The 27,768-nt window shown below is 37.8% G+C and overlaps 1 protein-coding gene across 1 annotated transcript; it reads right to left on the bottom strand.

Moving 5' to 3' along the window:
- Positions 1–21,793: 21,793 nt before the first annotated feature.
- LOC104215725 (cytochrome P450 84A1-like) lies at positions 21,794–25,933 on the bottom strand. Its single transcript, XM_009765587.2, has 3 exons — positions 25,533–25,933; positions 24,406–25,053; positions 21,794–22,814 (listed from the first exon to the last, which is right to left on the bottom strand). The coding sequence occupies exons 1-3, from the start codon at positions 25,836–25,838 to the stop codon at positions 22,191–22,193; spliced, it is 1,578 nt and encodes a 525-aa protein (XP_009763889.1). The 5' UTR covers positions 25,839–25,933; the 3' UTR covers positions 21,794–22,190.
- Positions 25,934–27,768: the final 1,835 nt, after the last annotated feature.

Genomic DNA, 27,768 nt, shown 5'->3' on the forward strand with positions numbered 1-27,768 from the left:
TCCCACGAGCCTCCAAAATCAATGACACAGGCTCGGAGCATGTCCTGAAGAACCTGAATAGTCCTCTCGGACTAACCGTCCATCTGGGGATGGAATGCTATACTCAACTCAACCTAGGTGCCCAACTCTTGCTGAACCGCTCTCCAGAAATGTGAGGTAAACTGCGTACCCCGATCCGAAATGATAGATAGCGGCACCACATGAAGGTGAACAATCTCCCTGATATAAATCTCGGCTAACCTTTCGGATGAATAGGTGGCTGCAACAGGAAAAAAATGCGCTGACTTGGTCAGCCTATCAACAATGACCCAAACTGCATCAAACTTTTTCCGAGTCATCGGAAGTCCAGTAACAAAATCCATCGTAATCCTCTCCCACTTCCACTCGGGAAGTGCAATCCTCTGAGATAGACCACCAGGTCTTTGATGCTCGTACTTAACCTGCTGACAATTCAAACATCGAGCCACGTATGCAACGATGTCTTTCTTCATCTTACGCCACCAATAGTGCTGCCTCAGATCCTGATATATCTTTGCGGTGCCCGGGTGAATAGAATACCGAGAACTGTGGGCCTCTGCTAAGATCAACTCTCGAATCCCATCAACATTGGGCACACAAACTCGCCCCTGCAATCTCAATACACCATCATCATCTAAGGTTACTTTCTTAGCACCTCCACGCTGCACCGTGTCTCTCAAGACACACAAATGGGGATCCTCAAACTGCCGCTCGCGGATACGCTCTAATAGTGAGGAACGAGCAACCGTGCAAGCTAACACTTTGCTAGGCTCAAAAATATCCAACCTCACAAGACGATTGGCCAAGGCCTGAACATCCAAAGCAAGCGATCTCTGGCTGACTGGAATATAAGCAAGACTACCCATGCTGGCGGACTTCCTGCTCAATGCATCGGCCACCACATTGGCCTTCCCCGGGTGGTATAAGATAGTAACATCATAATCCTTTAGCAACTCTAACCACCTCCTCTGCCTCAAATTCAACTCTTTCTGCTTGAACAGATACTTAAGACTCTTGTGATCAGTGTAAACCTCACACATCACGCCATATAAGTAATGCCTCCAGATCTTCAAGGCATGAACAATGGCTACCAACTCGAGATCATGAACCGGATAATTCTTCTCGTGGATCTTCAACTGCCTTGAAGCATAGGCAATGACTTTGCCTTCCTGCATCAACACTGCACCAAGCCCAATACGAGACGCATCACAATAAACCGTATATGGCCCTGAACCTGTAGGCAAAACCAATACTGGTGTCGTAGTCAGAGCCGTCTTGAGCTTCTGAAAGCTCGCCTCACACTCGTCCGACCACCTTAACTGGACACCCTTCTGGGTCAATTTGGTCATAGGGGCTGCAATGGATGAAAACCCCTCCACGAACCGACGGTAGTAACCTGCCAACCCCAGGAAACTCTAAATATCCATAGCTGAAGCTGGTCGAGGCCAGTTCTTGACTGCCTCTATCTTCTTCAGGTCTACCTGAATACCTGCTGTTGATACGACATGACCCAGGAATGCGACCGAACTCAACCAAAACTCGCACTTTGAGAACTTAGCATACAACGGACTATCCTTTAGGGTCTGAAGGACCACTCTGAGGTGCTGCTCATGCTCCTCCTGACTGCGGGAGTATATAAGAATATCGTCAACGAAGACTATCACGAACAAGTCCAAATAAGGTCTGAACACTCGGTTCATCAACTCCATGAACGCTGCTGGGGTATTAGTCAATCCGAATGACATGACCAAAAACTCATAGTGCCCATACCGAGTGCGAAATGTTGTCTTAGGGACATCAGACGCCCTAATCCTCAACTGGTGGTAGCCAGATCTCAAATCTATCTTTGAAAACACCCTCGCACCCTGAAGTTGGTCAAACAAATCGTCAATCCACGGCAGTAGATACTTGTTCTTTATCGTCACCTTGTTCAACTGCCGGTAATCAATGAACATCCTCATCGACCCATTCTTTTTCTTCACGAACAACACTGGTGCACCCCAAGGTGATACACTGGGTCTAATGAAACCCTTAATAAGCAAGTCCTGAAGCTGCTCTTTCAACTCTTTCAACTCTGGCGGTGCCATGCGATATGGCGGAATGGAAATAGGCTGAGTGCCCGAAGCCAGATCAATACAGAAATCAATATCCCTGTCGGGCGGCATACCCGGCAGGTCTGAAGGGAAAACCTCGAGGAACTCCCGAACAATAGGAACAGAGTCAATTGATGGAACATCTGCGCTAGAGTCGCGAACATACGCTAGATATGCTAGACACCCCTTCTCGACCATACGTCGAGCCTTGACATACGAAATAACACTGCGGGTGGCATGGCCTGGGGTCCCTCTCCACTCAAGTTGGGGCAAATCTGGCAAGGCCAAGGTCACGGTCTTGGCATGACAATCCAGAATTGCATGATATGGAGACAACCAGTCCATCCCCAATATAGCATCAAAGTCCACGATATCTAAAAGTAATAAGTCGATACGGGTCTCAAGACCGTCAAATAACACCACACATGAACGATGCACTCGGTCGACCACTATAGATTCACCAACCGGTGCGGACACATATACAGGAATACCCAAAGCCTCACTAGGCATGATCAAATAGGGTGCAAAATAGGACGACACATAAGAATACGTAGATCCCGGGTCAAATAACATAGAAGCACCCCTACCACAGACCAGAATAGTACTTGTAATCACAGCATCTGATGACTCGGCCTCTGGCCAGCAAAGCATAACAACGGGGCTGACCCCCACCTCCCTGAACTGTGTCTCTGGGGCGATAGGCTGCTGGCTGACCCCTGCCTCTGGCGGTCCGAGCTCCACCTCTACGGTCTCTCCCTCCACCCCTATGATCCCTACCCCCGCCTCTAGCTGGCTGGGCGGCCTGTGGATCACCTACTGCCTGAATCGTAGGGCGAGGACCCTGCTGCTGAGAACTACTCGAGGCTCGGGGGCAAAACGTGACAATGTGACTCGGGTCACCACAACCATAACATGCCCTCGGCTGCTGGGGCTGCTGGCCTTGTCGACCTGTATGTCCTCCCCTGAAGCTCTGAAGTGGCGGTGCACTGATGGGGGCTAGTGGTGCGCTAAAGGTCTGCTGACCCGAATAATACTGCTGAGGACCACCACCGCCTAGAGTACCATGAGAAACCTGAAGTGCCGATTGGAAGGGCCTCTGAGAGTGGCCTCTGTCATATGAATCCCTACATCCAGACGAGGTACCACTAAATCTACCGGAATAACGGGGCCTCTTATCAGACCCGTGACCACCTCCCTGAGCAAGTGCCATCTCTATCCGGCGGGCACCATCTGTCGCCTCCTGAAATGAAATCTCACCACCGGAACTCATGGCCATCTGAACACGGATCGGCTGGGCCAACCCATCAACAAACCTTCGCACCCTCTCTCTCTCGATGGGGAGTATCACAATGGCATGACGAGCGAGATCAATGAACCGGGTCTCATACTGGGTGACCGTCATAGGACCCTGCTGGAGACACTCAAACTGACTACGAAGAGCATCTCGCTGAGTAACTGGAAGGAACTTCCCCAGAAATAACTCTGAAAACTGATCCCAGGTCAATGATGGCGACCCTGCTAGCCTGGCTAAACAGAAATCCCTCCACCAAGTCTTGGCGGATCCTGCCAGGCGAAAAGTGGCGAAATCGACCCCATTGGTCTCTACAATGCCCATAGTCCGTAGAATCTCATGACAGCTGAATATGAAATCCTGAGCATCCTCTAAGGGAGTGCCACTATATGTAGTAGTGAAGAGCTTGGTGAAATGATCAAGCCTCCAAAAAGCATCCGCGGACATAGCCACACCATCACTAGACTGAGCCGTAATACCTGGCTGGGCTGCCACAGCTGGCTGAACTGTTGGAACCTGAGCCTGAGGAGCTACCGGCTCTGGAATACGAGTATCGGGAGTCTGAACTCCTCCCCCAGCCTGAGATGTGGCTGGAGCTGCGGGAAGCAAACCCGCTCTAGAAATGCCCTCCATAAAGCCTACCAGTCGGACCAAAGCGTCCTGAAGCGCTGGAGTGGCTATGAAACCCTCTGGGACCTGAGCTGGGCCCACTGGAACAGCTGGGGTCGGAACCTCCTCCTCAAAATCGACCTGAGGCTCCGTCGCTAGAAATGCTACTCGGGGCTGAGCCCTGCCCCGGCCTCGGCCTCTGGCACGGCCTCGCCCTCTGCCCCTAATAGGGGCCGCTGCTGGGGGCTCAGGCCATTGCGCGGTAGAAGAGGAAGCACGTGTCCTCGCCATCTGCGAAAGAACAGAGTGGAAAGAAAATCAGTACTTGAGAAATAGAATCGCACGACAAGAATGAACAAGGTGAAGTTTTCCTAACTTGGTAGCCTCTGCGGGATAAATACAGACGTCTTCGTACCGATCCCTCAGACTCTACTGAGCTTGTCCTTGAGTTGTGAGACCTAAGTAACCTAGGGCTCTGATACCAACTTGTCACGACCCGAATTCCCCACCGTCGGGAGTCGTGATGGCGCCTACTGTCGGAGCTAGGCAAGCCAACCTTAACATACCTTTTCAACTAATTTTCAACAAGACAATAATAAAAACTATAAATTCAAGCGGAAGCCTTAATTTAATATTAAATGAACGAAAATGCGGAAAAATTAACATCATCCTCTACCCAAGATTTAGTGTCACAATACTCACGGACTACTATAAGATACTACAAATAAGAGTTTGAAAGAAAATACATAAGGAGTCTGCTTCGATACAATGAAAACAAACAGAAATAAAATAGATGAGACTCAGGGCCCACACACGCCAGCAAACTACCTAGGAGTCTCTGGACTGAAGGCACACTCCCAATCTACTGCTACTGCGGTCCGTAAGCTACTCTCGAATCTGTGCACAAAAAGGGCACAGAAGTGTAGCATCAGCACAACCGACCCCATGTGATGGTAAGTGTCTGGCCTAACCCCGGCGAGGTAGTGACGAGGCTAGACCGGACCTACCTCAAATAACCTGTACAAATATATGTGCAACAACGGAAAGATATACAGAATTTAAACAGATAATAGGGAGGGGACATGCTGTGGGGTGTAACAACTTAGATATAAGACCAATGAACAGAGAGATGGAAACTGAATAATTAGCATCTATGAAAGAGAGCAAGTGAATCAACAACTGCACGGCACCAACCTTCGTGCTTTTACTCTCAATTCTCACCAAAACTGTCAAATATAGTGCAAGGCATCACCCTTCGTGCTTTTCCTCACATAACTCTCACATCAAGGCACGGAATGACCCTTCGTTCTCAAATAATTAGAGACATGGCACGGAAAGACCCTTCATGCATAAATAATTAGAGACATGGCATGGAAAGACCCTTCGTGCATAATTATCAAAACATGGCACGGAAAGACCCTTCGTGCATAATCGCTCTTCCTCACCCAATCATTAGTCACAACCAATCGGGGAAAGGGAATATACAACAAGATTAAACATCCCGGCAAGGAAGAACAAATCAACAATAGGTCCCGGCAAGGGAAAAATACCACACTTCCTTCTTTAACTCATCTGCTTCTCAACTATCACTTCATAATTATATTAGCAAGTAATTAGCTCAACTGTTTCACATCTTTCGAATTTAAAAGCAACTACGACTCACGGTCATGCTAGACTCCGGTGTATAGATAACCGTCACCATGCCTATACACCGTACTCCACAGTTAACACGTAGCAAATAATATCCAAATCCTAATCCCTCAAGCCAAAGTTAGAACAAACACTTACCTCGAATGCTCCAAACTCAACTCACGCTTCTAGTATAGCTTTACCTCTTGATTCCACCACCAATCCGCTCGAATCTAGTCATAAGTTACTTAATCACATTAATAATTACTAAATGAATCATCCCCAATGCATGAAAATAGATTTTTCAAGGTTTTTCCCAAAAAGGTCAAAAATACCCCCGGACCCACGTGGTCGAAACTCGAGGTTCGGACCAAAACCCGGTTACCCATTCCCCCATGAATCCAAATATATGATTTGTTTTTAAATCGGACCCCAAATTGAGGTCCAACTTCTCAATTTGTAGAAAACCTAGGTTCTACCCAAAACACCCAATTTTCCCCATGAAAATCTTTGATTTGAAGTTGAAATTATATTAAAAGATGTTAAGGGATAAAAAATTAAGTTTGAAATCACTTACCAATCGTTTTGGAGAAGAAAAGTTGTTTGGAAAATTGCCTCTTAGGTTTTGGGTTTTTGAAAAGTGAAAAATGACTGAGATTTCCGAACTTGTATGCTTTTCTGAGGACCTGGCGCGGACCGCACAAAAATGTGTTGCGGCCACGCCGAGTGGGAGGAAAATTGGGGCTTCTCTGAACACTTCCAGCGCGGACCGCACTGTTTTGGTGCGCGGCCGCGCTGGTTGACCTGAAACCCTAGCCCGCAGACTCAGCCACGCAGACCGCATAGAAAGGCATCGCGGTCGCGTGTCTCCAGCGCGGACCGCGCGGAAATGACCGCGGCCGCGCTGGTGTCTACAACACCTGAACCTGCATTTTCTTAAGTCCAAGACCTCCCGGGCCCCATTCAAAACTCACCCAAGCCCTCGGGGCTCCAAACCAAACATGCACACAACCTTAAAAACATCTTACGGACTTACTCGTGCGATCAAATCGCCAAAATAACATCATATACATAGGATCAAGCCTCAAACACATGATTTTCTTTTCTTCAACTTTCATAACTCAAATTCTCCATTTTTAGTCCGAAACACGTCATATGACGTCCGTTTTTAGCCAAACTTTACAGATACTGCTAAACACATATTTAAGAATTGTACCGGGCGTCGGAACCAAAATACGAGCCCGATACCTATATTTTCTAACTCCTTTTCATTTCAAATTTTCATATCAAATTTCAAAAAAACAATTTCTTTCAAAAATTCATTTCTCGGGCTTGGGACCTCAGAATTTGATTCCGGGCACACGCCCAAGTCCCATATTTTTCTACGGACCCTCCGGGACCGTCGAATCTCATAACGGCACAATATAGCGCTATCCCAAGCAGTAAAATCAGTTATACAGTAAAATAGTGAGTATCAGATAATTCTTCTTTTAAAACAGTAAAGACAAATAATTTCCACAGTAAGGATAAATCAAAAGCTTGCCCCTCGGGCTCAATATGTAAATCTCAGTATAGTATCAGCCCCTCGGGCTCACTCCCAACTCACCAGCACACAACATCAGCCCCTCGGGCTCACTCCCAACTCACCACACACAAGCAACGGCCTCTCGGGCCCACTCCCAACTCACCTGGGTACCCTGCGCTCACTGGGGGTGTGTACAGACTCCGGAGGGGCTCCTACAGCCCAAGCGCAATATCAATAGGCCTGAAAGCCTTCACACATCACACACGAGGCCTGAAAGCCTCCTCATATAACACTCGAGGCCTGAAAGCCTCCTCACATCACTCAACATATCCTCACGTATGGCCCTCGGCCTCAATCAGTCCAGAAAATAATCATAAGCCTCTTGGGCATCAGTAAAACAATAGTGCTCAGCTCAACAACATTATAAATATCATTAAATCTCGAGTTGAGTATAAATGTAGCTGAGTTCACAAAATAATATAATTCAATTGGACTGAGTTCAAATAATATTTCAATTCGTGAGGAAAATAGTGATGTAAATTCACAAAAGATTTCAGATAATTGGCACGAAGCCCAAATATGGCAATAAGCCCAATCATAGTGAAAAACAATAAATCTTTATCAATTACGCGGTAAAAATATCAACTGGGATGGACCAAGTCACAATCCCCAATAGTAAATGACCCCGCGCTCGTCATACAACGCGTGTCTCATCTCAACATAGCAGTATGTTGTGCAATCCGGGGTTTCAAACCCTCAGTGCATCATTTAAAATCATTACTCACCTCAAGACAGCCAAAAGACTACTCCGCGATAACCTTGACTTTCGAATTTGCTTCCTCGCGTGACGAATCTACCCAAAATTACAATGAATATGTTACATTATATTAAAGAGACAATACCCAATCGAAAACAATCAAAAAATATCAAAGTCCACGGATTTGGCATAAGTCAACTATCACACTGTTGCGGCGTGCAACCCAATCCAGATAACATACCCATGGCGGCGTGCCACCCGATCCACACATAGATCTCATATAAGGAGATGCACATCGAGCCAAATTTGCTCATTACAATAAAATACAGAGTATCGGTCGTAAGTATGTTAAGTGCATAATAAGATCTTTGAGGGACATATAGCATTATAAGCTACAAAACGCAATCACAACTGAGGTGCGATGTACAATCTGAATTTCAAGAGCCAAGATGCTCATATAACATCATTCCTACACAGATTCTCCACATATAGCAATTTTTCAAGTTGTCCCACAACTCATACGGCGCAATGCATCACTACGCGAAATATATGACAATGAAACATCAACGTAACTACTCCTCCATGAGGACCGCATTATAAAATGAACACATCTGGCCTGATATAGAGCCATTATTCACATTAAAGCTATCCATCGACTTCAAGCCGATTCTGATCCCACTGAACTAGTCCGATAACCTTTCAAAGGTCCATAATAACTTCCATTTTCTTCATAAACACAAGAACAACCATCACAATCGGAGTAATCCTTCCCAGTTCACAACCCAATATGCCAAGTGCCCTCCAGGCATGAATTTTTAATTTAACGACACCATCATAAACTCCATACTTGGTTTACATCTTTAATCAATCAAGTGAATCACATGCCACACTTAAAAATCTTCCCATGGGACACACTCCCACAACTTACCACAACAATATCTGGAGCGTACCTCCAAACCACCGGTCGCACTAACGCTGAAGAGTGATCAAGAATTATTAACCAGGACGCAAACCCTTTTTACAAAACACTGATCTTAGGTGATGCTGAAGACAATACCAATTTACCGTAAACGTCGAAACTCATCTCCTGCCCATCTGAGCTTATGACATCTTGTCAAAAAATTTCCTTCACTCGTGCCATTCTCGGCCCAACTTCCACAACCAGAACTGATTCGCCAACATGCATCAAACTCGAACCAATCTAGCATATAATCGTACGATCAACTTATTTAGTAACAAACTCTCCAACTTGGCTCAAAGTCATAGATCAAAACACACTCAATAAATCACCGCGCATGTACGCTATTGCTGTCGTAATACCATGGTGAGATTAAACTCACTCCTCCATAAGCTTGTGGAAACACGAATCATCAGAAATTTTAACTCTTCTGCAATTTTTTGCATTCATTCACACAACAGTTAAGCCCACTCTTTAGGCGACAATTTTTTTTTACTAAATCCCAAAATTTTCAAAAATTTCGGCAGAGTTTTCTTTGTAATTGGGCATATCCACTTGCCAGAGAATCACCAAAACATTCCTAACAACACATCCACAACTTGACAAAGCATCACAATGTATATCAACAACATTAATCTCAATATAACATTTTGGTATACCTTCCACCTTCATGTACATTACACAGTCAACCAGTCTTCCTGAGTCTAAACTCAAACCGTGATAGAAAATTTACTTCAGTCCCAACTAGGAGACTTGAAAAGATTCTCCACGCACCCATAACTCGGGCAACACATCCAATTACGATGGAAATCAAACACTTAATGGTTCATCTATCATCCAGCAGACCTTCCTCGCCACGTCCAGTCATATAGATACATCTCACGGTACTAACATGCTCATCACGTAGCTATCCAGCTGCCATTCCCACTATTTAGGGACAATACTGAACATATTAGTTCATAACACTAGCTCGCACAATCAGCACCTTGGTGCTCAAGCCATAGGCAAAGATCCAGCCTCAAGTCCTCCAGAATGGCCCAACATCAACTCATAGAAATCACCTCTCGCCCCTCGATCTGAGAATCACAAGCCATCAAGGCACATCTAATACTGAGCGCTCATGCGTGCATGCAAACGTGTGGAAGGAATTCCAAGAGTCACATTTCAAGCTGGATCAAGGACGCACGATAAGCATTAAAGAATGTGAAGTTTTCCTAAAGGTTCTACAATATCTCGAGGATAAGTACAGACGTCTCCATACCGATCCGTGAGACTCTACTACACCTACTCATGACTCGTGAGACCTAGTAACCTAGGCTCTGATACCAACTTGTCACGACCCAGTTCCTGAACCCGGTCGTGATGGCGCCTCTCGTGAAGACAAGGCCAGCCAACAGATTAACAATACCTCTTTTAACAGTTACTTAACACAAATTAGTCAAGACCATAGTGTACATTGCCATAAATGCGGAAGAAAATGATAAAACAGGGAACCAGACAAACTAAGACTGAAATTGGGGTGTCACAAGTCACGAGCATCTAAAGAACTCTAAACACTATTATAAGACCAGTAATATACATAATGGGATTTAGAATCAAAGGAAGAGATACGATGTCGCGAACGCTGATGGTCACCTTGCTCACCTACGATGGCAAAATCTCCAATTAGCTCAAAACCCGCTATCGGGTGAACAATTACATACATCTGCACACGAGGTGCAGGGAGTAAAGTGAGTACTCCAACTCAGTGAGTAATAAAAATAAATAATGACTGAAAGCATGAAATCTCATAAAAACACAATATAGAGCTATCTCAAGTAGTAAAATCAGTTATACAGTAAAATATTGAGTATTAGATAATTCTTCTTTTAAAACAGTAAAGACAAATAATTTCCACAGTAAGGATAAATCAAAAGCTTGCCCCTCGGGCTCAATATGTAAATCACAGTATAGTATCAGCCCCTCGGGCTCACTCCCAACTCACCAGCACACAACATCAGCCCCTCGGGCTCACTCCCAACTCACCACACACAAGCAACGGCCTCTCGGGCCCACTCCCAACTCACCTGGGTACCCTGCGCTCACTGGGGGTGTGTACAGACTCCGGAGGGGCTCCTACAGCCCAAGCGCAATATCAATAGGCCTGAAAGCCTTCACACATCACACACGAGGCCTGAAAGCCTCCTCATATAACACTCGAGGCCTGAAAGCCTCCTCACATCACTCAACATATCCTCACGTATGGCCCTCGGCCTCAATCAGTCCAGAAAATAATCATAAGCCTCTTGGGCATCAGTAAAACAATAGTGCTCAGCTCAACAGCATTATAAATATCATTAAATCTCGAGTTGAGTATAAATGTAGCTGAGTTCACAAAATAATATAATTCAATTGGACTGAGTTCAAATAATATTTCAATTCGTGAGGAAAATAGTGATGTAAATTCACAAAAGATTTCAGATAATTGGCACGAAGCCCAAATATGGCAATAAGCCCCAATCATAGTGAAAAACAATAAATCTTTATCAATTACGCGGTAAAAATATCAACTGGGATGGACCAAGTCACAATCCCCAATAGTAAATGACCCCGCGCTCGTCATACAACGCGTGTCTCATCTCAACATAGCAGTATGTTGTGCAATCCGGGGTTTCAAACCCTCAGTGCATCATTTAAAATCATTACTCACCTCAAGACGGTCCAACGTCTACTCCGCTATGCCCTTGCCTCTCGAATTTACCTCTTCGCGCGTCGAATCTGGTCAAAACCACAACGAATACATTACAATAGGCTAAGGGAATATAACCCAATCGAAAAACAATCAAAAAATATCAAAATTCACGGATTTGGCAAAACCCGAGCCCCGGGACCACGTCTCGAAACTCAGAAATTCTTATATCAATACGATCCTTATCTCGCCAGGAGTCTATACATACCAAATTCACAAAAATCGGAGTCCATTTGACCCATCAAATCACCATTTTAGAATTTCAATCTCAAGCCCTAATTTCTTATAATTTGGCTATGTTTTCATGGATTTCAAGGATGATTCTTCAATAAAATCATGTATTTAACTCATAAAACTTACCTCCAATCGATCTCAGTTGAAACTCCCTTCAATCCCCGTCCAAAAGCTCTCAAAATGACTGAAAATGGTGGAAAAATGACCCAAAATCGGATATAAACTCACTACCCAGATTTTTCAGAATTACTGTTCATGCGCGTGAGGTCACTGTTCACTGTTCACCCGCGCGGTTACTGTTCACGCACAGGTACTGTTCACTGCTGCAGAAAATACAATAACTTTTAAGAAATTTGCAGCACAACCATTTTTCACTAAAATGGCTCTAACTCCATCATACGAACTCGGAATTAGACGATTCTTATTCCTGTGAGTCAAAAATAATAATACAAACACAACCCTTTAATCGAAACTCAATTCGGAGCTTGTTTTCCCAGTTCAATACCCATTTCGCTCGTTAAACAATTAACTCACATTTCACGTCAAAAACCTAATCGCGACTTGATGAAATTAAACCAAAATTTTCAGATCAATCCTATAATTCATGATTTAAATTCTTGAAGTATCGAAATCAAATTTGGATCTCTAGAACTAAAAATAAACCTTTAGATCATTACATTTATGCTCAAAACGGCAAAAAACTTCCAAAAATGACCCGTTGGGCATCCGAAACACACTCGAGGCCCCCGGGACCTCAACCAAAAGATCAAATATGTTTTAATACCTCATTCAAACTTTCTCAAACCATCAAAACACTATCGTTAACATCAAAATCACCAAATTTTATCAAATCAAAGCTTAAGTTAAACTAAAACTTCCAAAACTTGCATTCAATCAAAAACCCGACCTAAACACATCCGAATCAACTGAATTTTGTACACAAGTCCAAAATCACCTAACGAAGCTACTAAAACTCTCGGAACTCCATTCTGACTTCCGGATCAAAGTTTCACCTATCGCCCGGAAATCGCCGAAATTCTAACTTCGCCAAAATAGGCTAACTTCTTCACCGGACCTCCAAAATTACTTCCGATTGCGCTCCTAAGCCTTAAATCATCACCCGGAGCTAACCGAATCATCGGTATTCAATTCTGAGACCTCTAACTCATAAGTCAACATCCGGTTGACTTTTCCAACTTAAGCCTTCTTAAAAGAGACTAAGTGTCTCGTGTCTTATTAAAATTACTCCAAATAAATTCTAACACACCCAATACCGATAATGAAACATAAGGAAGCAGAAAATGGGAAGAACGGGGTAGTAACTCATGAGACGACGGGTCGGGTCGTCACACATACATATAGAGAGAAAAACAGATATTGAGAGATGACAAAGATTGAGAAAACCTACTGTTGCATTAGTGCTTCTGAAGTCAAATTAGAATTCCAGTTGATGAGTTGCATGTTTCTAGCTTGATTTCTGATTGTGAGAGTTTCAGAGGTTCCCTGGTTGGTTTTCTAGTGATTTTGGGTTTATTCAGGCTGGTTTTGAGTCAGTTCTGGTAATTCTGTTTGGTTTTAAACACTTCTGGATTTCTGGTTTATCACTTGGGTCTGCTCGTTGTTCTATATTACTGGGCATTGATTACTGTTGTTGTTGTTCGAGTTATTGTTGTAGCTGACCTCTTCTACTCCATTTATATTCCAATTCCAGGTACACGGCTTTGCCTTTGATAGTTGCGAGCTGAAATATGAAAGGATTGAAGCATGAAATCTAAGTTATTTCAATTTCTGTAACTGTATATTCAACATTCAGCTTATTGATGTGGTTTAGATTTCTGTTTATGTTGTATTAAGTGGCTAATAAACTGCTAAGTATGAATGTGTCTAGTTGAATCATAAAATCGTGTATTCATGTATACAAAACGTACAAGAATTTTAGTCGTTGAGCGCCAGTTGTGATTAATTAGAAGAAGTTCATGTTTAGCTTTAGTTAAATTCATGTCAACTATTTTCAAATCTGTTTGAAGAAAACTCATGTTATGAGATAGAGTTCCCAGTAGCATTTGTCGTGTAGATCATAATCATAGGCGAGCAGGTGGTTTTAATTGGTGATTTTAAGCTGAGTCCCAGCGTATTAATTTGCATGTAGGAAAGGTAATATCCAAATAACAAATAAGATTTTGAAATTGGCAGTTTGTTTGCCTATAGAGCATTGAATAAAGCCATGATATCCCTGTATAGAGGCCCATAATGGACCGGTTATCAAATTGAACTGAATCTATTTGAGTACTTAATCACGGTTCAGTGACATGCTAATTAATTAGGGCCTTTTCTTATTACTAGAGACAAAATATGATAAAAAAATGTAGTCACTTTAGGATCGTCCTTTTAAGATAAACGATATGAGCCTCGCCAAATAAAACGCACGGACTACGGGGCCCTCACAAATGTATGTATTAATTACCTAGAACTCGGGATCGGCCGCTTAGCGAACTTCACGACCTTTTCCCAAAATAACCACGCGTCAATCTCTAGGCGCGTACTTTAGATAACATTACCTTCTCAAACCCGGGTGCACATATATGTGACCCAAATCCAAATCTCAACGAAGTCGAAATGTGTCGCTAATCACGGGTACATTGATTGTGACGTGGTTCGAGATGCATTTCCACGACGTTGCAAATTCCTTTTAAAAAATAATGAATGAGACGAGCATCGACAAACAAAAATACACAAGCTGCGGGGCCCTCTATACGTGTTGGTAATGTTACTTAGACCTCGGGATGGGCCGTTTAGCAAAATTTTACGGCCCTACCCAAAATAATGATACGCTAGTCGGTTTAGGCGCGTATTTAATAATGTTATCTTCTTAAACTCGGGTGCACATTTATGTGACCCAAATCCAAATCTCAATAGAGTTGAAATATGTCAATAACCACGGGTGCATTGATGTGACGTGGTTAGAGATGTATTTTTACGATGTTGCAATTCCTGGTAAAAATAATAATAATAAAAGCGGTACACAGTTAAAAATTCGCACATAGGTTCAACATGTATTAAAATCAGATAAATAAGCCGAAATGACAGTTGAGAGACCGTGCTAGAACCACGGAACCCGGGAATGCCTAACACCTTCTCCCGGGTTAATAGAATTCCTTACTTGGATTTCTGGTTCGCGGACTGTAATACAGAGTCAATCTTTTCCTCGATTCGGGATTCAACCGGTGACTTGGGACACCATAAATCTCCTAAGTGGCGACTCTGAATTAAATAATAAATCCCGTTTCGATTGTCCCTTAATTGGAAAAACTCCCCCTACGCCCCTGCTGGCGCGGGTGAAAAAGGAGGTGTGACAGATGCATCTATTAAAAATCATATATTAGTAAACGATCCACATGGCAGGTGACTGGGCCCATATATTTATCACCTTTTATTCGTTCTAGAAATCAAGGGATTCAATCCCAACCTTAACTGGTATATCATGAGAATAAGCAGCACAAGAGAATTCTTGAAGAATATTCTATTCTTCAATATATGTCAATATAATTCTTAATTAATTTTTCGCATCATAATTGAACCGGGATGGTCAACCGGTTATGCCAACTAATATTTATTTTAGTAAACCTCTAGTTTACTTATGGCATATGATTCCATCATCATGCTTATATTTGTGTAGTACAAATAGGAAGAAAATTGGGTAACCTTTTATATTTACCCGGTATGATTATAGAAATATGAAGATATTCAATCTTCCTTTCATTTATAGTCTCAATTTGACAACCACTTTGACTTATACATTTGAAACTCAAAAAGTTTCTTTTGAGACTTTACAATATCAATGTCATGAATAATTTTATTCATCTGGGTAGTAACAAATTAGTTTTTTCGGAGCTCTTAACAACTTTTGTACTACTAGATCTTTTATCATACCATTCATATGGTAAATGTCTCCTTCACGGAGAAACTTATATCATAATAAATTGTCATAGTCAAAATTATCATAAGCAAAATTATTTCTTGCTTTAATTTTTGCCTTTAATAATTTTTATAAGGTATGCCAAAATATTTTTCACAGGTACGAGACCAATGACATATTCATGTAACCACACAATAATATTTGTTCTCTTTATTTCACTCAAACCTCCCTCAAAGGTGAGTTGTGTGGTACTCATTCAATCATGCCTTGCATGTCTTTATTTATTACTTTTATCACATATTACCACATTCACCTTTAGGAATGGGTATGCATTCTCAATGCTTATCACAAGTCACATTCTCTTCAAGGATGGATCATAATCAGCGATATGCTTCATACCAATTTGATGGTAAACACTGCCTTCACATTTTGAAGGACTATTTTGAGAACCCTTGTTGTTTTCCTTTTATAATCAATGTGATGATTATTATTATTTGGAACGCTCTCGTTCATTGTTCAACCACTTGTCTTCATTTAGACTTATTATGCACTGCTATCACATTTACTTCAAGAATGTAGCAAATCAAGTGGGACAATTTTCATGCCTTTTCATGAAAAATATACTCCCTCCGTTTCAATTTATGTGAAAATATTTCCTTTTTAGTCCGTACCAAAAAGAATGATCTCTTTCCTTATTTGGAAACAATTTACCTTTACACAATGATTTATAGCCTCACAAAATATATGTGCCTCATTTTACACCACAAGATCAAAAGTCTTCTCTCTTTTCTTAAACTTTGTGCCCAGTCAAATGGGTTCACATAAATTGAAATGGAGGGAGTATTATTTTTCTTAGTCATCATTATATCATAAATATGGTATATTGGGACTCAAACCCAATATCTTACCAATATAAAGGCATTTTAGGCCATAATAAATTGGGACTCAAACCCAACTCTTATCATTATGGAGCATCAGGACTTGATCCCGATGTCTTACCCTCAATCAATGTCATAATAGGCTAAACAATATTGAGATTCATTCTCAAGACTTAATTTCAATCACATGCCAAGAAAGTTATACACAACTAATTTGCATCTTAGCAAATCAAATTTGCTTTGTTAAATAAGTGTACAAATCTCAAATCAGTGTAAATCTTTATTAATCATTTGTAGCATCTATATGAAATACAACCGTTTGTAATCAGAATATTTCTTCTAAATTCTATTAGAGTTTAAAAGGATCATAAAATCATTGTCATAATATTTATTGAGTCTCTCTCAAAAATATTGTTGTTTTCGGAGTATACCCTACCTATTGGATTTGATTAAACACGATGACTTTTCTTCACTCAATTCAACCAAGCAATTAGTATATAAATTTATCAAAAGTACACCATATAGGTAACAATACATATATATAGTACTTATACATAAATTCAACATTTATATTACCTGAAAAGTGACATTATAGGTCACAACTTACCGGTTGTAGCTTGTGCATCATTCATATAAAATACTTAAAAATGGTAAGTCAGTAGCAAGCATCAAGTAGGTCATGAATACTCAAAAATACCTCTTCTAGTAGTCATACTAATCATTGTTTGCTTTCAAATGATACGACCATAAATTATGAAGTATACTTTCTCAATAGCTAGTTTGTTTTTTAAATTTCAAAGAAGTAATTAATCAACCTAGATAAAGATGTGAAATATTTCTTGTTTTCTTCAAGATGATTTATGCTTTTATTCAGTGTGACCAATTTTATTATTATATTTTATTCCTTTTTTTTTGTACTATATGCAAGTGTAAAAATCCAAAAGGAAAAAAAATATTCATCCAAGTAAAAGAAAATATTAAAAGCGGCAGGACAGATTGAAGATAGTTAACGCACAAATATGCATAAGACAATTTATATAAAATATCTTTGGTTACCATGGCATGCATCATATCAACAATTAACTGCTACTATGATTTTCACATATAGAACTTCGAAAATTTTATTCCATTCATGTGATATAAAATATGTGATATTAATATGTGCTTATGCAATACAAGTGTAGTACGAAGTTGTGTGCATATGAGATTTTAAAGGAATGACAAGTATAAGATAATCATACCTTCTTACATTTCATTACTTACCATATGTAGTTTCTCTTTACATTTAACCATGTGATGATATGTATAGCTTCTAATTGTAATTTTTTCGGATGTAGGAAAATTTTTGTAGATATATATACAATTGGCTAGAGACTCGTGCTGATAACATGTTATGAAATAAAAACAATTTAGTAAAACATGAACAAGAAATAAAAGCAATTTAGTAAAACATGAACAAGAATAGAGATAGAGAGAAGAAGAGATTTTCTTCTTCAATTGTGTGTATTTTCCTATCTATTACAAAGCCTTTTATATAGGCATGAAAAGTGAAGAAAATATGTCATTGAACATAGAAAATATGTCATTGAATATGTCATTAAGTATTTGACATGAAGATCATGGAGGAAGAGTAGACATCCATCATAATATGATATTTATCATAACATTTTAAATAATTTAGCGGATTATAACCATAGAAAAAGTTCGTATATATACTTTAGTGCATGAATACTCTCATGTACCCAAGTTTTTTCAAAGGGAAAAAAGATCTCGTAGCCACTAGAATTTGTACCGATTTTTCATCTCGATAAATAAACTTAGTAAAGTTTCATTTAGCACCTTAACTCGATAAAATGAGTGTTAATAAACACTTTCTCAATACGTGTTGCTCAATTACGCTGATGTGTTGTACACCTCAGTGTCCACATCAGATAAATGTCATTCATTTTTATTTTATATATAAAAGAACTCCAAATTCACCCCCTCCTCTCCTCCCCTCCATCCCCACCCCAAACAAAAATTAAGAAACCTGCGGACTTCCATCACCCCTTCTGCAGCTCTCAATGAAGTAGTCATTGCTGCTACAAATTGGAGCCATTATTTCAAACTCTATACTTTGTGAATTTTGGACAGAATTGAAACTCTCCATAAAATATTCACAACAATGTTTTTTGCCTAAATAATATCAAAATATTTCTTTGAACACCTATCAAAAACCCGATTACTTCTGCTCGAAGTCCAACAAATATAGTAACTAAAATATTTTCTCAAACTAAACCCCTCTAAATAGGGAACCAAAATAAATTCTGCAAGGTTCTCGAATTAATTTCTATGAAATTTGAGACAAGACAATTAATAAAAGAAGAATTAGCAAAGTGGGAGAGAGGAGGTCACGAAAAAGTTGTGCTGGAAAATATTATGAAAGAAAAGGGGAAGGGGGAGGGGAGGAGTGTAGAGGAGAGGAGAATCTGGAAAAAAATAAAGAAATCCATTAAAGCTTTTTTAATTTATTACAACTAGAAATCTGGGAATTACCGATCAAAAATTTCTGATCAAAGTTGGTTGGTCAAAAAAAGCGACCAATATTGGTCGCTAATGAGAAAATTATTAAATAATTATTTTAAATAATTTACCGACCAAAGTTGGTCGTTTTTTGGTTGATAAAGTGGCTAACATGTTGACTGGGTTGGTCAGACTTGCTTGGTCAAAGAAATATTCAAATTAGCGACCAAAGTGTTAATGTGGGACCTATTTATAACGTTTTAATAATTATATTATTATTTAAAATATTTTATAAAATATAAATAAATATTATTTAAAATTGGCGACCAAAGTTGGTCGGTTATGAAAGGGAAGCAAGTAGCGACCAACTTTGGTCACTAATTTGGGACCCAGTTATAACGTTTAATAATTATATTATTATTTAAAATATTTTATAAAATATAAATAAATCTTATTTAAAATTAGCGACCAACGTTGGTCGCTAATTTTTAGTTCTAGATAATTAGCGACCAAAGTTGGTCTCTTTTCAGGTCAACATTGGTCAAACTTAAAAATCAATTTGTATTTACTATCTAAATAATATAAATATAATTCGCTAACACTTTTGTAATACAAGGGATGAATACACTAAAATATATTTTAACATGCTATATGTGTAGTTAAAGTAGTACAACGAAGCGTGTTATATATATATATATGTAGTTAAAGTAGTATATATATATATATATAGGTCGAGACGTTTTGTTTTTAATATTCAACGATGCATCTGAGTAGGTTATAAGTCGATGAATCAATTTACACATAAATATATTTGATGAAAAATTATATTCTTTTAGGGATTGATAGACTTGTCAAGATCCTAATTAGTATATATAATTTTTCATCAAATATGTTTATATTTTCCTTTCTCATTTTCGAGAGGATGAGAAAGGTGGAGTTGAAGAATGCATTAATTGGTAGCGACATGCACAGAGTGGTGCTTATATATGCCGTCAACTTCAAGTAACAACCACCTTTTGCATTTAATTCATGCATCAAATTTCAGATTCAATAAAGTGATTGTGAGTTGTGACATTTGACACCAATATTTAGCTCCTCCTTGTATTTCTCCTACCGGTAATAATTACTGCCTTCAGTTTCTAAAAAATGCTAGCTTTTAAATTCTGACTTGCGTTATGATATGTTTGTGCACATGAATCCGACTCCTCTCCATTTCTCATAGTCTCCATTTCCCCAAGTCCCCATATAGATAGATGACACATGTCACCTTTATCATTAATGGTGTAGATTTAATTATCTAAAGATTGGTCCTAACCATGGTTAGTGGAGTTAATAGATAGTATTAATATATATTGCCCAAAATTACTCCAAAAATAGCACCGAAAATCCTGCTGCATATACAATTATACAGATTCTTGCCATGGATATTATGTTTTTGTGAGATCATTGTTACAGCAAAATTCAACAAAAAGGAAACACCCTAAAATTAAGCTCTAGAAGAGGAAAAAACAGAGAACAAATAATTTAGACATTGAAGTTATATTGTTACTTGGAGATAAATTGACTTTACACCTCAGGTTAGCAAAGACATGGTGTGTAATATCAGTTTAAAGATGAGACAAAGAGAATTTTAAAATTACTTATATCAGTAAATTTTTTTCCAAAAAACAAATTACTGAAAATTACTTATATCAGTAAAAAAAAATTTCCAAAAAACAAATTACTGAGGAATTATATACCATGACGCTCCAGTTTCGAACCCTCGGAGAAGAAGGCAATCAATTTATCAAGCCCCTCACCCACTCCAAAAGGCAGCGAATTAAAAAGGTAAAACAAAATATCAAAAGGTGTACATTTATCGATAAATAAGTTTATATTATTTATTTATTACATGTAAGTTTGTATCTTGTTTATGTTTAAGTCTGTTGCAACACTTTCTTTCTTTTTTCTAAAAAAAAAACTTGCATGTACTTCTTTCATGAATGAAAGTCGAATGGGGATTTACATTTCTTCGGAAAAAGTTTCTTTTTAAAATTCTTGACTATTTGAAAAACCAAGTGGTAATATAAAATTGAAATAAAAACTTAGTAGCAAACGGAACTGGCAGATCAGAATAATTTGACATTATTTATAAATTCTGAAAATATAGTTAAAGTTCCTTTTATTTTGCTAGAATTGTGGGATTTCCACAAATTTTCGGGAGCAAATGGAAATACTATTATTCTAACCATGATTTAGACCTATCTTTTGTAAATTAACTCTGAACCATTAATATCAAAAAGTGACATGTGCCATCCATCCAAGTAGGAACTTGGGGAAATGGAGAGGAGTTGAATCCTGTGCACATGACCAAAGCTAAATCGCCAACATTTTACAAGGATAAAAGATTAAAAAAAAAAATCTTTAAACCATAGCTTAAATTAAATTTTCATCAGTAACTACCAACATTTATAATCCAGTGATATCGATGGAGGTGTTTCATATAATAAGTGTTAACCAATTCTCATTATATCAATCGAATTATCTAACTAGTAAATTATCTATTTCTTGTTTTATGCATATATGTACCCAGTAACAGAGCTGAATTAAACTACTTACTAACTCAATCAAAATGAACAGGTACAAAAAAGAAAAAAGAAGAAAAATAATCACAACTAATTCAACCAGGACCAAGTCTTTATTTGATAAGGATTGTGTGTTCAAAAGAAGAAAAAAGACATTTACAAGCCAAATGTCGAAATTTACGAGAACAAAGAGAGCGTCTAATATACACAATACCATTCAATTCCCTCCTCCTTCCCTTTCAACTCCTTCAAGCAATTATTTTCGTCCTTGCTTTTGACTCTACTCAATTATATGTATGCGACATATATACTATAATGGAATAACAAACAAAAATAAAAAGTAAAATATCAAAACAAACCATGTCGTATGCTCCTTTTTTGTGCCCAAGAATTCGTATATCATAATAATTCGTATATTTAACCAAAAGGTGGAAAAATCACAAGCACCACTCTTTGATGCAAGTAAAAGCCCCACCTTTTTTCTTCAATTAATAAAGGGGACACAACAAACGTGGAGTAGGCACAGCCACGAGTCGATTAGCTCTTGGAGCAGTGAGTCCAAAAATATCATCCATTTTAAGCTCACTTGGTTTCATACCATCTGGCAATTCCCAAGTAAAACAATGAAGAAGATGGGCCACAGCCATTTCCAATGCATAAAGCCCAAGTTGCATACCGGGGCAAGACCGCCGACCCGACCCAAATGGTATAAACTCAAAATTACCTCCTTTAAAATCTGGTACACCTTCTTTGAGAAACCTAGATGGTTTATAAGTTTCAGGATCTTCCCATGAATTTTTGTCACGTCCAATGGCAAATGAATTTATAATAACATGTGACTTTGCCGGAATATGGTAGCCGGAGACGGTGGATTCCTCGGCGGTCTCATGGAGGAGGAGAGGGATTGGAGGGTGAAGTCGTAGAGTTTCTTTAAGACAACATCTTAAGTATGTTAATTTTTCAAAGTCAGATTCTTCAACTTTTCTGTTGAGTCCAACAACGTTAGCCAGCTCTTGTTGTACTTTTTTAAGATCTTCAGGACTCCTCATAAGCTCTGCCATGGCCCATTCTATTGCAGAAGCCACTGTTTCTGTCCCTCCAAACATTACATCCTGCCATTTTTTCACTGAGTTAGGTGCCAATTTTCATGAGATTTAAATTGTATACACCGACGTCGTACATAACATAATTAGTTACTTTAAGAAAAACAGATGAACCTCTTATAACAACAACAACCTAGTGTAATTTTACAAATGAGGTCTGGAGAGGATAAAATATACACAACTTACCCCTAACCTGTTATAACAAGATAAATTTTTTTTTTTTACATTGCAAGTGTATAAAAGTTATTTATGTGGGTGGTGGGGGTTAGGTAGGAGTAAGATTACGTGATTAACTACAGATTTTACATCGTTTTCAAGGATAGCTTAGTAACCAGCTGTGTAAATTGAAACATCAATTTTCAAAGGGATAATACACGGCACCAAATTTTGTAGATAGGCTTTAATTGGCTAGTTTAAATTTTAATCATAGAGTAATTGGACTTAAGGGACACAAATGAAGTGATTACTATAACATTAGATCAATTTTCTCACGTTAACTATATTCATTGGCTTCATATGTAGTGTGATTCTTTTTATTTTTTAATGTTAGTAATAATTACTTCATTTTTAGAGCTATTTTTTCGCATAAAATATTTCAGTTATTGTACTAGCAATTTTTGTTACCTACTCCATTCCATTTTTGCCACTTGGCAAAACTTATATGCTTTAAGTTGAATAGCATCTAAGCTATATCAAGAATTGGAGCCTTATATAGAATAACGGTAAATGGTAAGTTCATCAAAAGACAGACTTGAAAGAATTTACTAACTACAGTACGCTAATTACTTCCTTTGTATTTAATTCTAGAAAACAATTTACTAGTAATAGATTATACCAGCTGGGACATTAACAATCATATGACTTGATAAAGTCTCATAATCATATTTTGTGTCATGATATTGAGATATTACAAAATCGAATGAGCAGTTTACATCGGTAAAGGAGTTCTTTTTTGATGGAGTACTACTAATAAGTTTCAAGATGAAATTAATTTAATAAGTCTCACCAGGTGATGCTAAAATCATAGAAATCTGATCACTGAAACCAACTTTATATTGAAAAGGAAGAGGACTAAAGTGAAACAAAATTTTACTATTTAGGTTATCCATTTATTTTTTTCTTTTCTTAGTACTATTTTCTGATGATTGTCAGACTTTAAGGAATCTTCTTATTCTAAAAACCAATCTACTTTCTGCTGTCGAACATATATAAGCAACTTAAAAATTTACCAAAACCTGCATCTTACAAAAGCAGATTAAACCAAATACTACTACTAAAAATATAATTCACGAAAAACATTTGTGCTACTTACGCTTCAATAATTCTTGATAGGTATATACCAGCTGCCAGAGACAGCCGTGTTCTTTAGCTATTAGCAAATGATTCAAATCCTAAATTAAACTTTCTTGTTTTGCATGGCTTACGCCACCACTAAATAATTAAGGAAACTCTATATTTGGACAAGATTTTCAAGCCATCCTTTTTTAAGTATTCTCTTTAACTGTTCCACTTTTCTTGAATATATGTGACTACCAAAAAAAGATAAAACATATATATATATATATGGGAAAGCATTAGGGGATATTTCTTTGCAACTTACCATGATGATAGCTTTGATATTATCCTTAGTAAGTCTGATAGCATTCTGCAAATCTTCGGACTCAGTTACTTTTGCTTCCTCACTGTAAAAAGCTAAAAGCTCATCCACCATATCAGTTTCTCGATCACCTCCATCATTTTTGCCATTAACATAAGCTTTCTTTCTAATAATATGGTCATCAATAATCGAATCAATGAACCCATCAAGCGACGCTCTAGCCTTAGCAAGTCTAATATTTAGACTCTGCTTACCAACCCACCCTAGCCATGGAATAAAATCAGCTATATTGAAAGCACCAAATAGCTTCGAAAACTCTTGCATAATTTTAATGAACTCGCCTTGTCCATCTTCAGAACAAGTTCCAAAAGCAGCTCTGTAGATAATATTACGAGTGAGACTGAAAACAAGTTCACCTAAGTTAACAGCTGTGCCTGTGTTGGTTGTTACAATTCTAACCATGGAATCCGCTTCGTCTCGAACTGAGTCCCATGACTCAGCTCGTTTGCGGCTGAAGAGTTTCATTACACATAGTTTTCTCATCTGCCGCCAGAAGAGTCCATAGTCAGCAAAAGCCATGTCTGCCCTGTCATATGTTAGGTAACTTATGGCTACGGTCGCTGGACGGTTCGAAAATATGATGTCGTGTTCCTGTTCAAACATAATGTAATTAATTAAGCACTAATGAGTATATTTTATTCACTGCAATGTGAAATATTTCTTACATTTGCATATCATCTAAAACGATATGTATAGGTAACTCGTCATAATAAGTGGAATTAGTTATATTAAGATAACTTGCTACAACATATTATATATATTAATATACAAATTGTGTAAAATTTATTTATATTATTAGTGTGAATAAGTTAAATCTTAAGTTTTTAGATAAGATGGTCACACAACTCAAACTGTACCGAGGGGCGAAGCCACCTTTTGCTACAGCTGGTCAATTGACCATCTTTAATTCTGTCGAAATATTACGAAAAACTACACCATATATATATGAGTAAAATATTAACTTTAGATGTACATAACATATATTGGACACCCTTTGTCGAATCTTTTTTTGTAACTCTTTCAAGTCTCAACACTCATAGAAAAATTTATGGCTTCGCTAATGACCGTACCTGTAATACTTGGCGAGCTTCGTCTGGACCAGAGACTACAATTTTGTGAACATAACCCATTTTAAGGTGAAAAACACCACCATATTTTTGGGCTAGTTTGGCAAGGCCACGGTGAGTTAACTGGTCCATCATCATCATGTTACCAATGAGAGGCCAGCCAGTTGGACCTGGAGGCAAACGTTTACGGCGAGATTTGGAGAGAAGGAATAAGCAGAAGAGAGGGACGATGAAGTAGAATATCATGGGCGTAGCTTGTAAAGTTTCAAGAAGAGAAGTGCTCATATTGTTTTGCACCATCTCTTTCATAATTATTAGTTTTAAATCTTTCTCTTCTTTGTTTTTGAGTGGAGATTTAGGAGATAGTAAGCGTGTTGTATGATGAATTTGCAACTCAAAATGATTCTATCTGTTTTTGGGTGGATATGATGGGGTCTTTATATACAAATTTATCTGGTAAAACTAGTTCCTGTCGGTATCAAGTTGGCGTAAATATACTGTTGTTAGCATTGAAGTGCTTGAATTATATTGAAGTATCTATCTATAATAACTATATCTATACTATATTAAAAGCACGAAAGCCCTTAACGAAATGTCGTTCGCCTTTTTTATCCTTTAAAAATAGAGTTCACACTGGACAAAATAGTCATTTGATTATCGTCCTAATATTTAGTATTTTGAAATCTATTAAAATTTTAGTTACTAAATCTTTCCACGTAGGAAATTCTAATATTAAGGACTTTAAATTTGAGTCAGATTTTACCTTATTTAATTGTGCAACTATTTTCCTTAAACATAATATATTCACGTTTCTAAGGTTTTCAATATTACAGATTGTTATTAAAGCTTCTTTTTTTTAACGCTTTTGTCTTCATTTTGAAGTAAACTTCAATTTAAATAGCAATATGTTCATAAACAGATATATGAAAATTAAATACAAATATTAATTTGTTTTGTGGTTTGCTATGTAATTATGAATTTGCCACGATTCTAATGATGTAAAAACTAAGAATCCTATTTTTTCTCTTTAAAGTTTCCTAGAATTATGATCGTTTTAGTTAAACAGGAATCATTTGGAAATTATCTACTGTTACATATCGTTTTACAATTTATCGTATCGTACTGTATTATATTATACTGTATCGTTTTACAAATATAATGTTTGGATAGATTGTGTTATTTTCCATCGTTTCATGATATCACACACCAAAAGAAACTTACAATATTATAAAGAAAAATTTTGATACAGGTAATATTATTATATAAAAAGGTAGGGTAAATGATAAAATAAAATTATTTAATAATAATGAAGGGTGAGATTGAGAGAAAAAGACAAGGTAACGACGCGACCACACCAAATTGGTCGTTACATAAAGTGGCACATTTCATCGTTATGTAACGAGAAATTTAACGATACAATACAATAAAATTTAAGTAACAATCAAAACAAATATTATGTTTAACATAACAATACGATACAATACAATGGATAATAACCATCCAAACAAGCTGTAAGTTTTTGTATATTTCTTTTTTCTTTTGTCAGAATTATTTTAATCATATTTAGACTAAATAGATGTTCGGTAATAAAGTTAGATAGAAACCACTTTAACTTTTTCTAGAATTTAGTATGACCTTAATAATCAATAAGAACCTTTATTTCATTGCATGGTAATGTTAGGAAAATCCTTTCCAAATTTTAACACATAAGAATCGTTAAGCAATTACTGGAATTCTAATCTATTGTCGATTTTCTTTTGTTTAATTTTCATTCTAAATTAAATAATAATAAATTTATTGTGAATATATGAAATATACTGCATCCTACGTGAGAATATCAATTGTGTTGATTCTAATTTTTCACACGTGGACAAAGAGTTAGGTGATTTATAAGTTTACCTTTAAAAATAAAGTTTACATTGGATTACAGAAAGTACAATTTAAAATTATTATTTAATAAATTTCTTAAAATTTAAAACTTTTAAATTAATAAAATTTTAACCATTAAACATTTTCTTATTTGAACTATATAAAACTCCTAATTACTCGAAATATTTTTACTTTTATTTCTTTTTTAAACTAACTAATTTTTTACCACGTTCTTTTCTTATATTATTTTTTAAATAACAATTAATGTTTCCAATTTTGTTAAAACTTCTTAATGGTCGTGTTGATTAGAAGATGGTGATAATAAATAAATTTAGCAAGATTGCTGCAAGGAGATCAAAATCAATTATCT

This window comes from Nicotiana sylvestris, chromosome 2 (assembly GCF_000393655.2).
Source record: "Nicotiana sylvestris chromosome 2, ASM39365v2, whole genome shotgun sequence".
NCBI classification, from domain to species: domain Eukaryota; kingdom Viridiplantae; phylum Streptophyta; class Magnoliopsida; order Solanales; family Solanaceae; genus Nicotiana; species Nicotiana sylvestris.

Excerpts from the sequence above, each read along its gene's own strand:
- LOC104215725 (XM_009765587.2), bottom strand. The coding sequence starts at position 25,838 with ATGAAAGAGATGGTGCAAAACAATATGAGCACTTCTCTTCTTGAAACT. Across the intron at positions 25,054-25,532 it reads AAGCTCGCCAAGTATTACAG|GAACACGACATCATATTTTC; the intron begins GTACGGTCATTA and ends ATGTTTGAACAG. Across the intron at positions 22,815-24,405 it reads ATATCAAAGCTATCATCATG|GATGTAATGTTTGGAGGGAC; the intron begins GTAAGTTGCAAA and ends AAAAAATGGCAG.